The 16,445-nt window shown below is 50.2% G+C and overlaps 1 protein-coding gene across 1 annotated transcript in view; it reads left to right on the top strand.

Moving 5' to 3' along the window:
• The first annotated feature begins 15,485 nt into the window (after window positions 1-15,485).
• The window catches only part of CSRNP1 (cysteine and serine rich nuclear protein 1), a 13,993-nt gene continuing 13,033 nt past the window's right edge, over window positions 15,486-16,445 (top strand). The window contains exon 1 of the mRNA XM_040479839.1: window positions 15,486-15,560. Within this exon, the coding sequence (XP_040335773.1) occupies window positions 15,550-15,560 (11 nt within the window). The 5' untranslated portion in view covers window positions 15,486-15,549. The remainder of the gene's footprint in view (window positions 15,561-16,445) is intronic.

Genomic DNA, 16,445 nt, shown 5'->3' with positions numbered 1-16,445 from the left:
GGGGGTGGCGGTTGGCTGGAACCCACAAACGGTGACATATGACCTGAGCCCAAGTCGGATGCTTAACCGACTGAGCCACCGAGGCGCCCCAGGGTAAAAAGGAATTTTTAAGTGGAAGAAATGATCTCAATACTTAACATCACCGGATTCGTCTTTATACCACCACGGTTGTAAAATCTATTTTTAAATACTTATTTTATGGAGGAAGACTCAGCTCTGAGGCCACCTCTTCAAGGAAGGAAAAGCCATCAAGAGTGGCCCTCTTTGACCTCTCAACCTTATGCAGTTTTGTAGCTTGGAAAACCCGAGTGTAGCCTTTTGGTTTAGTGCATCTGTCTTCCGTTGGCACCTGCAAGTCAATCGCCACCCCACCCCCGTCCTCTCCTCCTTGGTACCTGCTCCCGGCCTGTAGCGGACCTGACTCCGAGGCTCAGACTGGGAGCCCCGGGAGTGGCGATCGGGGCTGTGGTCCGCGTCCGGGGGAGGGCGCGCGCGGGTGCCGGGCTGCCGGCCGCGGGGACGGGGGCGGGGACTCGGCCACACGCCCCTGCCAGCCCCGCCCGTCCCTGATCGGAAGAAGGAAGCTGCCTCCGCGGTTCCCTCTCTTCTTCCCCAAAAGCTCGGCGCTCCTCCTCCCGTCGCGCCCCCTTCCTCCCGCCCTCGCGCCTCCCCCGTTAGATTTCGTACGAAAAAGTGCTGCGGAGAATTCCCAGAAGGTCCCGGATGTGAAGTCACCGGCGTGAGGTCACCGAGCCCGGTTCCAGGAATCAGAAGCTTGGGGGCTGGGGCGGGAAGGAAGCGCAGAAAACCCGGGAGCGAGCGGAGCCGGGGGCGCCGTGGGCGGGGCGCCTGGCTCGGCGGGTCCCACGCCGGCCTGCAGCCGAGCCCCGGGGAGGTGCCCCGGAAAGAGTGCTTCGCTGCTCCCACGGGCGTAGGAATGCCGGCTAGACAGCAGTATCCCGGGGTGGCAAGCAAGAGCAGAAAGGCTGATCCTGCCTGAGATCAGAGCGGGTGGGGGAACAGGAGCGATACCCGCTGTTGGAGGGGGGGGGGGGGGGGGGGGGGGGTGGGGTGTATGTGGGGGGCGGGGCGCACGGGCACCGGCTGGGCCTTCCAGGTTGGGGAGCAAGTCGACTAGATGAGCCGAACTTTATTTTTTTATTTTTTATTTTTTCAATATATGAAATGTATTGTCAAATGGGTCTCCAGTGAGCAGAACTTTAAAGGGAGCAACCTTTAACGTAAGAATGGCACACGTAGGGATTGACTTGTCCTGCGGACTTGCGTGCAGAGGTAAATTCTGAAGGCGGCTTTGGCTGCACGGCTTGCTGAGAGACCAGACGCGCCTGGGAGAGTCAGGCGTACCCGCAACCTACAAGCTTGAAGTTCCCATTTACCAGGGCGGGGGAGCCTGGGAGGAGCCAGGCTTTCGGTGAGCCCGGGGAGGGATCAATAGCCTGAGCTGCTTGTGTGGGTCAGGAGTTCAGGGATGATAGAACTCCCAGAAGTTACTTGGAATCTGTAGCAGAGATGTTTCCAGAGGGAAACAGCTGGAGCACTTGGAGGGAGAGATTTGAGGAGGGTTTAACAAAAGGGCCCTTTACAGGAGGGTAGCAGAGCGAGGGGAAACCACCAGGACAAAGTACGACCCCTGGACGGGTACAATGGGGACTTGACCATCCGTAGGTATGAGGGAGAAATGGGGAGGGTTGCCGGTACCTGGAGGCAGAGTTCAATGGAGGGGACAGTATCCAGACATATGTGATTTCCTCCAAGGAAGGGGATTTATTTTGGGGATACTCGTTTGGAGGCTGCACCCTGCAAGGAGTGGAGAACTTCGGCGGAGGAGCGTAGGTAGTCCCTGGCAACGCGACACGGAAAACATACATCCTGACCTCACTCTCCTCCCTCTGAACTCATGTCTGCGTTGGCCAGTGGTCAAACCCCATGGAAAGCCAGACAGTTCATTCCCCGGGCGCAGAGCTGGGAGGAGAAGGGTGGAGAGACGGTCCGGGGCAGCAAATGGGAAGCACAGAACCCGGCCCTGGGGTCCGTGGTGAGCACCGCTGGGCAAGGCCATGGCTGGAGGAGGGGCTGCTTAGGGACAAAGGTTGCTGCCCCTGAACCTTCTGATATGTGGAGATTGAGAGAGAAAATAGAACAGGAAAGGACCCTCCAAAGCTACATTGATTGAGACAGGGGAACCAAGAAGGCCATGCTCCTGGCCAAGTGACACCAGTGTGTCACCAGAAAGAGGAAGGGAGAGAGTCCAGGAGCTGGGACATGCTCCCCATGGGTCAAGTAGAATGAGGGGGTATATATGTGTGGGATGTGTGTGTGTGTGTGTGTGTGAATAATGTACACAGACTGCTTCTAGAAAAAGACAAAAAGAAAAAGCCCTGTTAATAGTGCCTCTAGTAGAGACCCAAGGTAGGCAGAGACACTGAGGCCCAGCTTTTTATTTTCTTCCATTTTGGATATTTTTAACAAAGTACATGTATGGCTTCTATCAAAGGGAAGAAAATACAATTTTATTTTATTTTTTAAAAGAATCTCTCATGGCAGGAGAGAGATAATTATACACAAAGAGCAGATCCACAGTTTTCCAATAAGCTGGAAGATAGTCTTGGGGTAGCCTTGGGATTTGAAGAGAACTGACCTGGCGTCTGGGAGGGTGTTATTGGAAGGATCCCCTCCCTGTCAGTCCAGCCACCACCTTTGGGAGCAGTGACCTCGGAAATGTGTTTGAATTGTGTTCTGTTTGTGCTGTCGTCCCCTCAGTTACTTGCCCTAACCCCGCTCTGCACAATCCAAGACTTCAGGAGAACTTAATCCTTCCTGTTCTAGTGTCTTTTTAATAATTGTACATGTCATGCTTTAAGTATTTTCAATCTTGTATGTTAAAAATAAACGAATAAATAAATAAATCCCCTGCCTTGGAAGGAACCACACGAGCTTGGATGTTGTCATCTTGGAACTGAGCGATGCCTCATCATTCTCTCTCTGCTGAAGCTGGGCTTGGATAAGGTAGTTCTTCCCGGCACAGCACAGAATCCTTAGGATTAGAAGCATCCCCTGCCCACCCCCAGCCCCAGTTCAGAATCAGCTCCGAGTGGATATTACTTCAGGATTGGGCACTGATTCTGATTCCCATCGCAGATCCTGAGGACAGGGACCCAGTTAAGGGTCCCAGTGGAACCAGCCCTGAAGAGCCTCAGGCCAACTTCAGGAAGCTTCTCCTAGCACTTGGAGGGGTGTCTATGGGAGGGGTGACTAGAATAGTGCCTGGCACATAGTTTGGTAAACAGCATGCATGACTGCCCAAATGGACTTTTCCACAGCTCTACCTACAAGAAGACTCCCCTGCCCATCGCTCACTACAATCTCTGTTATCTCAGAACATGGTTCCCGGTGTCGGCAGCCTCCAGTCAAGGTTGCTGCCCGGCGTGTGCCCATCTCTTCCCAGCTTCGTGTGCAGTGCCGGTAGCTTGAAATCAGCCGCGGTGGGAGAATTTACACCATGAACGTTGGCAAACACTGCAGATCATGGTTCCTCCCCACCCCCGACTGATTGTCAAACATTAACCAGCACACTATTGCCTCCGGTCTCGTCTCTGCCACTTACCAGCTCTATGACTCAGACAAGTCACATAATCACTCTGAGCTTCAGTTTGCCACAGTGTGGAGATCCCATGGTATCTACCTAATGGAATCGTCTGGAGGATTAAATGCGATTATAATTCTGTAACGTGTTTAGCGCAATATTTGGCTTCTAGTAAAATACGCAGTACGCTTTACTTTAGTTCCAGTGTTCTATTGCTGCACAACAAACCACCCGCAAAATGTAGCGGCTTCAGACACATTTATTTTGCCCATGAATCTGTAACACGGCCAGGACTTAGTAAAGATCACCCCTAACTGGAGAAGCGTAAAGGCTGGGATCATCGGAAGCCATGTTCTCTCAGACACCTGCCATTTAAGCTGGCTGCCAGGGCCCTTAGCTGTGGCTCTTGATCAGAACACCCACGAATGACTTCTCCATGTAATCCAGGCTTCCTCACGGACCAGACGGTGGCTGGGTTTCGAGGGTGAATGTCCCAGGAAACAGCCAGGGAGCAGCTCTATCACTTTTTTCTAACTTAACCTTGGAAATCACCCAGTATCACTTCTTCCACATTGTATTCATGAGAAGCAAGTCACTAAGGCTGGCCCATATTTAAGGGGAGAGGAATGAGATTCCTCCTTTTGATAAGAAGAGCGTGAAAGAATTTATGGGCATGTTTTTAAACCATCACGACTGTTATTATCGTGGCCCTTAGGATACTCTAGTTTCTTGTAAGTGAATTATCCCACTTCTTAGCCTATGAGCTCTCTGCAGGAGGACAGGGATCCTTTGGATTCATTAAGATCCCTCTTCCTCACTGCTCCCCAAGTGAACCTAGGGCCCTGTTTGCTGCAGAGTTCAGTAAATGTTATAGAAGTGAATTTCTTCTTACAGAAGCTGGCCCTGGACATTTGTACTTCACTGGATGACACCCTGTTGGTCCTATAGAAAACGAGGTGAGGGACTGGGCAGGGCACAGCCAGGAGGCCAGGACCACGACCCCAACAGCCTCTACTCATCCTGGGGCTGTGGGTGACCATGAGGGTAAGTTCATGGCCTAAACAAACTCCCTTACAAGCCTGCTCTGAAGATGGGTTGGCAAATCACTGTCTGGGAGTCAGATCATGGGCTCATGATATAATTTCTGTCTTGGCCTTAGATGTCCCAGTCTGTCAGATGGAAATAAGAAAAGGTCTGTGGGTTGGGCATTTGGAATAGATGATCATATTATTTATAACGTTGGGCTAGAATCCAATTTCTTCTTCTGGAAATGGTTGACAAGGTTGCAAGCCTCTCTAAGAAAAAAAAAAAAAAAAAAGCCGAGAGAAATCTCTTCCCTTGTGCTAGGGACATGAATCCCATCTCATAGTGTCTTTGAAATCCACAAAGCTAGGATCCCAGAGAGAAGTAAGTGTGTGTGTGTGTGTGTGTGTGTGTGTGTGTGTGTGAGAGAGAGAGAGAGAGAGAGAGATATTTGGCGAGGACTTTTTCAGGAAAGACCCAGGAAAGAGAGACTCAGACGAACCTCCATTTCAACGGTGGGGGCAGACAACAAGCTGGGAGGGGACGTGGAAGTGCAGACCGGCCAGACCCAGCCCCTCAGCTGCCCTTTCCCTTATCACTCGAGGTCCCTGTGTGCCACGTCTGGGTCAGGAGTTCTGGTCAGACCTTCCAAGACAACCCCTAAGGACATCGGGGCCTCTTACTGGGACTGCCTCCAACACAGGGAAATGGGCTGCCTGTGACCATAGAATGACCGACTCTAGGCTCATCAGGTGCCCCAGCTCAGTCACTTGTAAAAGCAGCAGAGTCGTCTGGAGAAGACTTTCCTAAAGTGGGGTTCATGAATCTCATAGCCAGCAGGGATGATATTTCTTGGGCCCATTTCCCCCAGAAGCAGGCCCTGAGACAAAGATTTGAGTAGAAGTTTTTCACTTGGGAATGATCCCAGTGATCCTAGTGGAGAGGTGGAGAGAAGGGGAGGTGGGGAGGGGGAAGGAAACCGACAAGGGGTGCGGTGATGAGTGTTTGCCCCCGCGGGCAAGTGTGGCTCAGTCCCCCTGGGGCCTCTGGGATGTTGTGTGCAAAAAACACGCCCCAGAGAGCCTCACCGTGGCCCGCTCTGCTTAAGGGCTGCATCTGGGGCACTGGCTCCCTGGCACCACCAGCCTGCCCTGTGTGCCAGCTGAGCGTGGTCCTGCGGCCGGAGAGACGCCCCAGGTTGAGCATCAGGACACAAGCGGGGCATGGCAGGATCTGGCAGACACAGAAGCAATTCTGTTTATGTACATCTCATAAGGTGCACAACGATTTCCATAGAAATCCATTACCTTGTGATCATTATCATGGTTTTGTGGGTACACTTGTGCCTCCAGAACTTAGTTGGCCAGTTCAGCTCAGCTCGTGTGTGGCAGACAGAGGGGGCCATTAACTGTAGTTCAACTTGCTAAGGTATTTTCAACTGCTCTCGTGTTATTGTTTCCATCTCCCCTATTTCCATTTTATTGTCACTATCGCGGGGCAGTGTGGCCCCCAGTCATAAAAATGGATCCATAGTTTAAAAGAGGTTCCTTAAAGCACAGCTGTGGTACTGAAAATGGTAACATGCTACAATATAAAATGTGAGCATATATACCAGGGTAGGTGAGTGTGTAGAAGGAGATGATTTTACACGAGTAGGAAAAAAAAAAAAAAAAAAGTGAATCAGAAAGACCGACGTGGGAATGGAGATCTGAAAATAGAATTTTGTTAGCTGATAATGCATTTCCTCCGGTCCCGGAGGCATCGTCTATTATGAAACTTTGTCAAATAGCGGCCTGAGGCCCACTGAGACTTTTGCATCATCTTCACATCAGGCCCTGTAAGCTAGTTAGAAAACCAATCAAGCCTTTCCAGAATATGGGTAGAATAATCATGTGTGCGTGATAATTATGCATTTTGTCACCGAGGACAGAGAAAAGATCAAAACCAGAGAAGCGGGGCGCCTGGGTGGCGCAGTCGGTTAAGCGTCCGTCTTCAGCCAGGTCACGATCTCGCGGTCCGTGAGTTCGAGCCCCGCGTCGGGCTCTGGGCTGATGGCTCAGAGCCTGGAGCCTGTTTCCGATTCTGTGTCTCCCTCTCTCTCTCTGCCCCTCCCCCGTTCATGCTCTGTCTCTCTCTGTCCCAAAAAATAAATAAACGTTGAAAAAAAAAAATTAAAAAAAAAAAAAAAACAACAACAGAGAAGCACCGTTAAAGTTGTGTAATTTGCAGTGAAAACCAACACAATTCAAACCCCGGCTTGCAAATGGAGTCATAGGCTACTGGGGGAAAGCAGAGCAAGCTCTTGGCAAAATTACTTGATCAAACAACACTTCCGGATGTCACATAAAATTATCAATAGCGCATAGTGTGAGAGAGCAATTTCGGTCCTGAGTGAGTGCTAGCAGACAATGGGCTTTATTGTTGACTGAAACCACTTGTGGTGAGGCTTGTTCATTGTTGATCCAGAATGTATTCCACCCCTACTTTCTTGATAGCAGATTCCTGACTTTGGTCCATGCACCAACGTCTCCAATCTCCAGCAATTAATTACAAGTAGGCTCACTCACTCACGGGCAGCCCATTTCCCACTTTCCCAGCCTCCCCAGCTGCTATAGGGGACCATGAAACACTGTCCTGGCCAGTGAAGTATAATGGAAAGTGTGGTGAGGCTACATCTATGAAAGTTTTGTTTAGTTTGTTTGTTTGTTTGGTTTGAGGGTGGAGGGGCATAGAGAGAAGGAGAAAGAATCCCAAGCAGGCTCCATGCTGTTAACACAGAGCCCAACTCAGGACTCAGTCTTAGGAACCGTGAGATCATGATGACCTGAGCCAAAATCAAGAGTAGGATGCTTAACCGACTGAGCCACCCTGGGGGCTGCAAAGGTTGTTTTGGTTTTTGTTTTTTAATAAAATGGGCATACGTGCTGGTACCCCTCTTCTCCCTCTTCCCAACCTTTTTATGTTTATTTATTCATTTTTGAGAGAGAGAGAGAGAGAGAGAATGAGCAGGGGAGGGGCAGAAAGAGAATACCAAGCAGGCTCTGTGCTGTCTGTGCAGAGCCAGATGTGGGGCTCAATCTCATGGTTGGGTTCATGAGATCATGACCTGAGCCGAGATTCAGAGTCGAAATCCAGAGTGCCAGGTTTAACCGACTGAGCCTCCCAGGGGCCGCCCCCCCCTTCCCAACTTAACCATGGTCATGATGCCTGGTGCTGGGGCAGCCATCTTGCACATATGAAGCACCCAGCACAAGGTAAAGTCTGAGAGAATTCTAGAGACATCAGCACTGACGTTATTGAACGTCAGTGACTGCCTCCTTCCAGCCTTCTTGTAAACTCCTCTGTGTTCAAAGCCATTGTGGCTTGGATTCTCCAGTCCTGGCCATTGAAGGCATTTCCGGTGGGTGTACCACTGAGGTGTGAGCTCTCCACAGAGTTTCAGAAAACACGTGAGGGAAACGTGTACCTGATGACTTTTTTGCGCGATTTACCACAAAATCCCTTCGCCAGGTGAGCTGAATGCGCTTCTGGTTTCCAGGTGGGCTCAGCTTCCCCAGCAGGAAAAGGAGAGGCTAGAGAATGAGATCAAGGCATTGGGTCCCCTGGTTCCCTGCCTGCCTGTGAGTCTCCCGGCCTTAGATGTGCTCTTAGCGTGGGGGTGGGCCAGTTCTCTCTACTCAGTTCTCTCCTTCCTGGTGACCATCCCCCGTTCCCTTCGGGCCCCTGGGTGGTAACAGCTGCTCCCACCTGATTGCAACATCCCCTGAGGTGCTCCTACACCTACCTGTTGGTAAACAGTCCTTGTAAACAAGCTTTCCTAAAATCATCCTACTCCAAGCGTGCCTTTATCTGTCGGTAGGCCGGCTGATCTACCGGCATCAATCCACAGATTTGAAAGAAAACACGCGCACACACGCGCACGCACACACGCACACAGCTTGCATCAGATCACCGGCCACAGACCACCGCATTCACAAAGGCCAGCTGTCGGGCAACAGGCTGGCTCCTGACCTCGGTATGTGTGAAAACAAGTAGCCGGAAGAGTCCAGGCACTCAATTCACGGCCTCTCTGACTGTGTCTCTTAAAATACTGCACAGACAAATGGGCAGCAAGTAAAAGACAGCGTCGGACAAAGTGTGCCGGCTTGTTGGGGAAAGACAGCCACTTGAGGTTCTGAAATAGGAGGGGACATACAGCATCGCTTTGTGGCACGGGCGGTTCCTGGCTGTCCGTGGCTAGCTCACGCAGCGACTCAGCCGCCTGTTCAGTATCTTGATTACCCTGAACCTTTGGCTTCAGGGCGAGACTACAACCATTTTTCATGTTGAGGATAAGATATCAAGAATTTGAAGACAGAACTGTGGTGCCAAGGCTCAGCCTTTGAGAATATGACCCTTTCCCTACATTTGAAGATTTTCCTTCTCTTGGCAGAGAAATAAATCAATAGAAAGGCAACCACTAGACAAATTAGAAACAGACTATAAACTTTCAAATCATCAGACGAAAATACAAACACATGGGCACACACACATGCATATCAAAGAAAACAAAAAAGCACACATAGTAAAACAAAAAACAGAGGAAGCATTAAAGTAGAAAACATAACAGCGATAAGATGATAGAATTAAGACTAATATGTCAGTTACATCAACAGATGTAAATAGGATAAACCCATCCTTATAATAGGAAAAAGATTCTCACGTCGAATCATAGAACAATCTCCCAATGTATGTTGTATAGAAGAGAGGCATCTGTACCAAAGTAACTTAGAAAACTTAAAAATGTAATATAAATTAAGTTATACAGGAAAATACTGAGCTGAGGCTTCAATGACCATCAGTCAGGATTAAATGAAAATGAAAACGTTAGGGGCGCCTGGGTGGCGCAGTCGGTTAAGCGTCCGACTTCAGCCAGGTCATGATCTCGCGGTCCGTGAGTTCGAGCCCCGCGTCGGGCTCTGGGCTGATGGCTCGGAGCCTGAAGCCTGTTTCTGATTCTGTGTCTCCCTCTCTCTCTGCCCCTCCCCCGTTCATGCTCTGTCTCTCTCTGTCCCAAAAATAAATAAACGTTGAAAAAAAAAAATGAAAACGTTAAATGAGACAAAAGGAGAGAGAGCAGTATCCAACATTAAGAGTCTAGTTTTTAGAATTCCCCATGTACCGAATAGCATAGCGTCAAAATCAAGAATGAGATATGACAGTTAAGACTAACAATACACAGATAATGCAGGTATAAGAAGACATTTTAATCGACCCCATCAGCTCATGAACTATCAAGAAAACAAATGGTGAGAAGGAATGTGGAGAATCTGAATAGTAATTAAACATGATTGAATTTGAGAGGCAAAAAAACCCTTAAAATCCTTGCAAATGCAAATCAGCTATATCTCATATGAATCATTCATCATATCCACGTAAGTTGATCCTAGTAATGCAAATAGTTCAATAATACTAGGGAATCTCTAATAAAATAGACCACATTAATAGATCACAGGAGGACTATATAATAATTCAATAGATGCCAAAAAGATATTTGACAGATATTCCACATCTATCCTTGCTTAAAACAAACAAAACCATAACTGACCAGTAAAATTACGTATAAAGGGCATGATTGAAAATCACAGGGGCACCTGGGTGGCTCAGTCGGTTAAGCGTCAGACTTTGACTCAGGTCGTGATCTCACCGTTGGTGAGTTCAAGCCCGCCGTCGGGCTCTGTGCTGACAGCTCGGAGCCTGGAGCCTGCTTCGGATTCTGTGTCTCCCTCTCTCTCTGCCCCTTCCAGGCTCTCACACTGTCTCTGTCTCTCAAAAATAAATAAACGTTAAAACATTTTTAAAAATAAATAGATAAATTCCAAATGGATAAAGGATTTATATCTTTAAGCTAGACCATAAAACTCTAGAGGAAAGAACAGGTGAATTTATAATATTAGGACAGGAAACACAATAGGATCCCTAATGTAAGTACTTAAGAAATTTGACTTTATAAAAATGTTACACTTCTCTATGGTAAAACATACTATAATCCAAGGTAGAAAACAAAGCAGGAATGAGTACATCATGAGTGACAGGCAAAAGGGCTCATCCCCTTAATCCTCAAAGACTTAACCGTATACGAAATACGTGATGAATATAAACCAGCAGTTTGGAGAGAAACACAAGTGGCTTATAAAAGTCTCAACTTCACTCATAACTAGAGAAATGCTAATTAAAACAGTAAGGCATCTTCTTTGTTTTCCCTATCAGATTGGCAGAGATCACTAAGTTTGATCACGCCCAGTGCCAGAGAGAGTGTTGGGAAACACGCTCACTCGGGTACCCTTGAGAGTGAAATTGGGGCAACTTTGGGGGAGGGTGATTTGGTAACATCTGTCAAAATCCTTTGCCCCAGAATTCAGCTGCTCAGATTTTTTTTTTTTCAAAATGTTTTTCATATTTATTTATTTATTTTGAGGAGAGAGAGCATGAGCCGGGGAGGGGCAGAGAGAGGGAGAGAGAGAGAATCCCATGCGGGCTCTTGCGTGGAGCCCTATGTAGGGCTCGATCCCACCAACCCAACTGACTGAGCCACCCGGGTGCCCCTCAACCGCTCAGGTTTTTAATCCGCAGATTTCCATTCAGAAACCTTCCAGTTTGGACAAACAAGTGCTCAAGACCTTACTTGCAAACCTTTCCTGGGTTTGCTTCCCAAGGCCTTAGCACAGTGGGTCCCAAATCCACTTTGTGCATCAGAACCACTGGAGGGCTTGTGGGAGACAGGTTGCTGGGCCCCAACGCTATAGTTCCTGACCTAGCGGGTATGGGGAGAACCCAAGAATCTGCATTTCTAACAAGTTTTGGGTGATGCTGATGCTGCTGGTCTGGGGGCCACCACCCCTTTAGCTTGTTGTGGGGACTCGGGTGGGTAGAGGGATGGGGACCTGGGGGGGTGACTTCCTCTGAGGGAAGGAGGATGAAGCAAGGTGGAGAAGACTCCCCAACCTAGGACTGCGTAGAGGAGGAAGTGATGGAGTGAGCTGCCCAGAGAGGGACGTTTGAGCCACCTAAGCAGATAGGACTTTAGTCCTTGTTCCCTGCCTCACAAAGACTTCTCCCATACCCCGCCCCAACTCACCTATTCTCCATAAATCCATAGGGTAAGGAGCATGTTAGCCGTGAGCAGACAACAAGGATTGCCAATCAGAGAGCCAGGCCGCCCTGGACAGGGAAAGGCACCCCCATTCCTCACACAAGCCTTGGAGGTGGTGACGTTGGGGTGGCACACTGGAGGGTATCCCAGCCGAGGGAGGGAGGTAGAAAGTGCTCCTGGGGACTCAGCTGCTTTGATTTGATTTTGAAAAATAACATCTTTTCAAAATATGGTGCTGGGAAAACTGGATATTCACATGCAAAAGGGTGATGTTAGACTCGGACCTCACACCATATATAAAAACTAACTCTAAGCGGATCAAAGCCCTAAACACAAGACCGAATACTATGAAACTCTTAGAAGCCAAACGACACGAAGCTCCTTGCACCTGAGAATCAAGGTAGAGGAAAATTCTTACCCGTCTAAGAAATCTAAACAGCTGAACCTGACCTGAGGGCCCCAGGTATCCCTCACTGGTCAGGAGGCAGACTGACTTCCTGGTGGAGGGCTGAGAACAAGGGCATCCTTTTCACAATCGTTGCACCCCCCACTTAAAACAGTGAAGTGAACAAATCTGAAGTGTAGAAGTTGAGTTTTTACATATGTATGTACCTGTCCAACCAGGGCCCAGATCAGGATACAGAACATCTCCAGCATCCTAGATGCCTCTCTCTTTTTTTTCAAAGTTCATTTATTTTAAAGAGAGAGAGAGCGCGCGTGAGTGCAAGTGGGGGAGGGGCAGAGAGAGAGACGGAGAGACAGAATCCCAAGCAGGCTCTGCACTGTCAGCGCGGAGCCCGACGTGGGGCTTGAACCCGTGAACTGTGAGATCATGACCTGAGCCGAAGTCGACACTTAACCAACCGACTGAGCCACCCAGGCGCCCCTGCAGAAGCCTCCCTTATGGCCCTTCCCCATCAATACCCTCTACAGCAATGTTCTCTATCCCTGTTTAGTTCTACTGCTTAAACGTCATAGAAATAAATGGAATTATAGTTATTGCTCTTTTGTGCTTGGCTTCTTTCAGTCAATATAATATTTGAAAGACTCACCCTGTCTTCTCATGGGGCGAGCGTTTGTTCTTTTTCATTGCTGTGTAACATTCCATTGCAAGATAAATCACAGTTTGTTTCCATTCATCCATTGGACATCTGGGTTTGTTTCCAGTTCTAGGTTGTTAGGGATAAAGTTGCTATACAATTTTTGTAAGCGTCTTTTGGTGGACATAAGCACTTTGTTTCCCTCCTGGGTACACACTGAGAAATGGAGTTGGAGGATTGTAGACCTTACCTATGCTCAGCCGATTTTCCTACCACACGATTTTACTGCCACACGATTTTCCAAAGTCATTGCATAAATTCACCCTCCCACCCCAAATGCATGATAGGTCTGCCTCATTCATGACAGATCTTGGCATTATTCTTTTTTTAATTTTTCTGATGGGACCATTCCTTTCTAACTTTGAAAAATATGTATTTAAAACTAGTAATAATTTTTTTATTTACCTAAAATGGGTGGTCCAGGGATGCTGAATGTTTGAGAAAATTTTTGGACTCAGTTGTTAAGTATTCAGAAATTCCCCGAGGATGTGTGGGTGTGTTTCTGCCTATGTATGTGCCACAGTCACAGACGATTTGCTCCAGACCCCACCCTCCTTGCCTTGGAACAGACCCTGCACTTCCCCGTGAACAGGAAGAGCTTAGTTGGGATCCCAGAGGGAGATGTTTCCCATCACCAACAACATCTGGGGAACATCTGGAGAGCCCATCCCAGGACAGGGAGACACTTTGCTGGAGAAAACACATCACTTATTGGATTATTTTTGTTTTCCTATATTTTCTCTTATTCTCTTCCTTTCCTGCCCACCCCCCCCCCCAAGCCCCATTACCCACTGGGTCCCCTGCTCTAAGTCCCCACTCCAGCCCTTGCCAACTCCCTGCCCTGGCCTCTGTCTCATCTGGTTTCCCCAATACACAGCCCAGCAGGATGCAAACCTGGGCAGCCTGAGAGACCCCCTATTAACTCCAGTGTTCAATCCTGCCCAGTTGATCAGCATGGAGCGTCTTCTAGAAAATTAACTCAAGGAATGTTGAAGCTGGTGCAGTTCTCTGGTCCAATGCCTCCATTTTACAAGTTGGAAGACTGAAGTTAAGAGAGAGAGGGAGAGAAAGAGAGAGAGAGAGAGAGAGAGAGAGAGAGAGAGAGAGAGAGAAACTAGAACTCCACTCCACTGTAGGTCATCATAGAAACCCCCTTTTTGCCTGGGGACCTGACCAGGGAAGGGATTAGAGGCAGGAAGGAGGCGGCAGTGGAAAAAAGGATTCTTTGGAACCAAAAAGGTCTGCAACCAGCAGCCACAGGGAGGACAGGGCTGACTGTCTGAGGGGGTGGTGGTGGGTGGGTGGCCACCTGCCATCATACCCTAAGGGCTGAGTCACCTCTAACAACTGACACCCAGCTCTGTAGCCTTTAAACTCCCTCCTGAGCTGTCTCAGCCACACCCATGGCTTCCTTACACCGCTGTATGCTGATGACCCTTCTGTCTCCACTTCCAGCCCAGCACTCCCCTGGAGCGCCAAGTGCACGTTTACTAGGTAAACTTAATTTATTCAGCTGGTTCTTACCGAGCACCGAGCACCGAGCACTGAGGAGAGTGAGACACAGCCCCTGCCCTCCCACGAATCCTAGAAAACACAAGGAAACCCACAAGTGAAACACAACTGAGTGCAAGGTAAAGGGCAGGCTGGAGAGGAGCATCTTTGGAAGTCTGAATCAGGATGAGGAGGACACAGACCAAAAACTGATCACTGACAACCTGGGCTGGAGTGATTATCCAGAGTGTGGGTGGGAGCGCAGGGATAAGGCTGGGAGAAGCTTAACGAGACTTAGAACAGAATACCTCCTGTGTAAATTAAAACCACACGCATCCCGGGGCGCCTGGGTGGCGCAGTCGGTTAAGCGTCCGACTTCAGCCAGGTCACGATCTCGCGGTCCGGGAGTTCGAGCCCCGCGTCAGGCTCTGGGCTGATGGCTCAGAGCCTGGAGCCTGTTTCCGATTCTGTGTCTCCCTCTCTCTCTGCCCCTCCCCCGTTCATGCTCTGTCTCTCTCTGTCCCAAAAATAAATAAACGTTGAAAAAAAAATTAAAAAAAAAAAACTACACGCATCCGTACCAATATCACGTGTAGAATGTGTAAAAGGCCACGTACACAGATTAGAGATGCTGAAATGGAGGAGCAGGGAAGGGAGTGGGGGGTGGGACCACGAAGAGAGAGAGGCCAGGCTGCAAAGGTGGGCACGGGCCAGGTTATCTGGCCTTTGTAGGCCCCACAGAGTTGCGACTTCCTCTTGAGGACACTGGGAAGCCACTGGAAGCTTGGTGCCAGCGGTCCAGATACCTAGCGCACACAGGCGCACACTCAATGCATGCAGGAAGGACGAGGGCTGTAGGAAGCTTCCTTCAACCTGCTTTCCTCCCATTTTTCTTCCCTGGAAAGGTACAGGGCAGGTAGACCCCTTCTGGCCCGCTCTACATAAGCACCTGTGGCTCAAGAAGGGCCTTCGCCATCATCTCCACCCCAGAGCCGTCCGGGCAGGAGAGGTCACCCCCACCCCCCACCTGGAGGAAGGTAGAAAGGAATCCCGAGGGCTGGGCTAGTCAGAGACAGCATTCATCTAGGACAGTCGGAGAAAAACCCAGAATGCAGCGGGAGCGGGACTGGAAAGGGGGAGGGTCAAGCTCCCACGAAGGCTCCCTGGAGGAGGCAGTGCAAGCCGAGACCTTAAAGGCGATGAGATTCTGGTAAGCGGCGGCGAGAAGGCCGAAAGGCATTCCAGGCGGGAGGAACGCCCTGTAGCAAAGGTGTGAAGGTAGAAAAACGCTCAAGGGACACGGGTGGTGGGTAAGGTTTAACTGAGGTTGGGAAGAAGGGCAGAGGATGGTCTCCCGGCCAGGACTCGCTGCGGGGGCATGCACACACTTTTCCCTGTGCAGTGATACAGGGAGAGTTGGCCCCTAGTCAGGGAAGGCCTTGGCGGGAGCAGAGAAGGCAGTGGGCCATGTTAAGTGGCTAGGGTCTGGCTCAGAAGAAATTCTTCTTCTTCTTTTTTTTTTTTTTTTTTTGGGGGGAGGGATGGGATTGAGGGGCGCGGGGTGGGGGGCGAGGGAAGTTGTATCCAGGACCAACCCCCCCCCCCCCCCCCACCCCCGGCTCAGTACTTCTGCAGGGTCTCTGGCCCCGGGGCCGAGGTGAAGGTCACGCCCACCGATTACCTCCTCCCCTCCCCCTCCCCCTCCCGGCCCAGGTTGGTCTCCAGTCACAGTTTACTTTTCCGGCGCATCTGGGGGGGGGGGGGCAGAGGAAGGACGTTTAGATTGGACGATAGCAACTGGCTCAGGCAGGGTTGGGGTCTAGGCCTGGAAGGAGGCCTCGGCTCCGCCGCCGTCCCCGGGCGGCCTCCCGGACGCTCCGCGCCGCTCCGGGCCTCAGTCTACCCATCCGCGAACGGGGGCCGCGTGGCGAGGTGGGGATCCTCGCGACCCGGCTCCGCCGGCCGGGCGCGTCGGCGACTTCGGGAAACCGCGGGAGGGGGACGGGCGAGGGCGGCGGAGGGCCGAGGGCGCGGGGCGGTCGCGGCGGCCGCGCGGGGTCAGAGTCCGCAGGGAGGCCCCGCGGCCGCCGCGCCG

This window comes from Herpailurus yagouaroundi, unplaced genomic scaffold (genome assembly GCF_014898765.1).
Source record: "Herpailurus yagouaroundi ecotype Mexico unplaced genomic scaffold, PumYag 159, whole genome shotgun sequence".
NCBI classification, from domain to species: domain Eukaryota; kingdom Metazoa; phylum Chordata; class Mammalia; order Carnivora; family Felidae; genus Herpailurus; species Herpailurus yagouaroundi.
The sequence above is the reverse complement of the archived record's forward strand: the minus strand, read 5'-3'. Positions and strand labels throughout refer to the sequence as shown.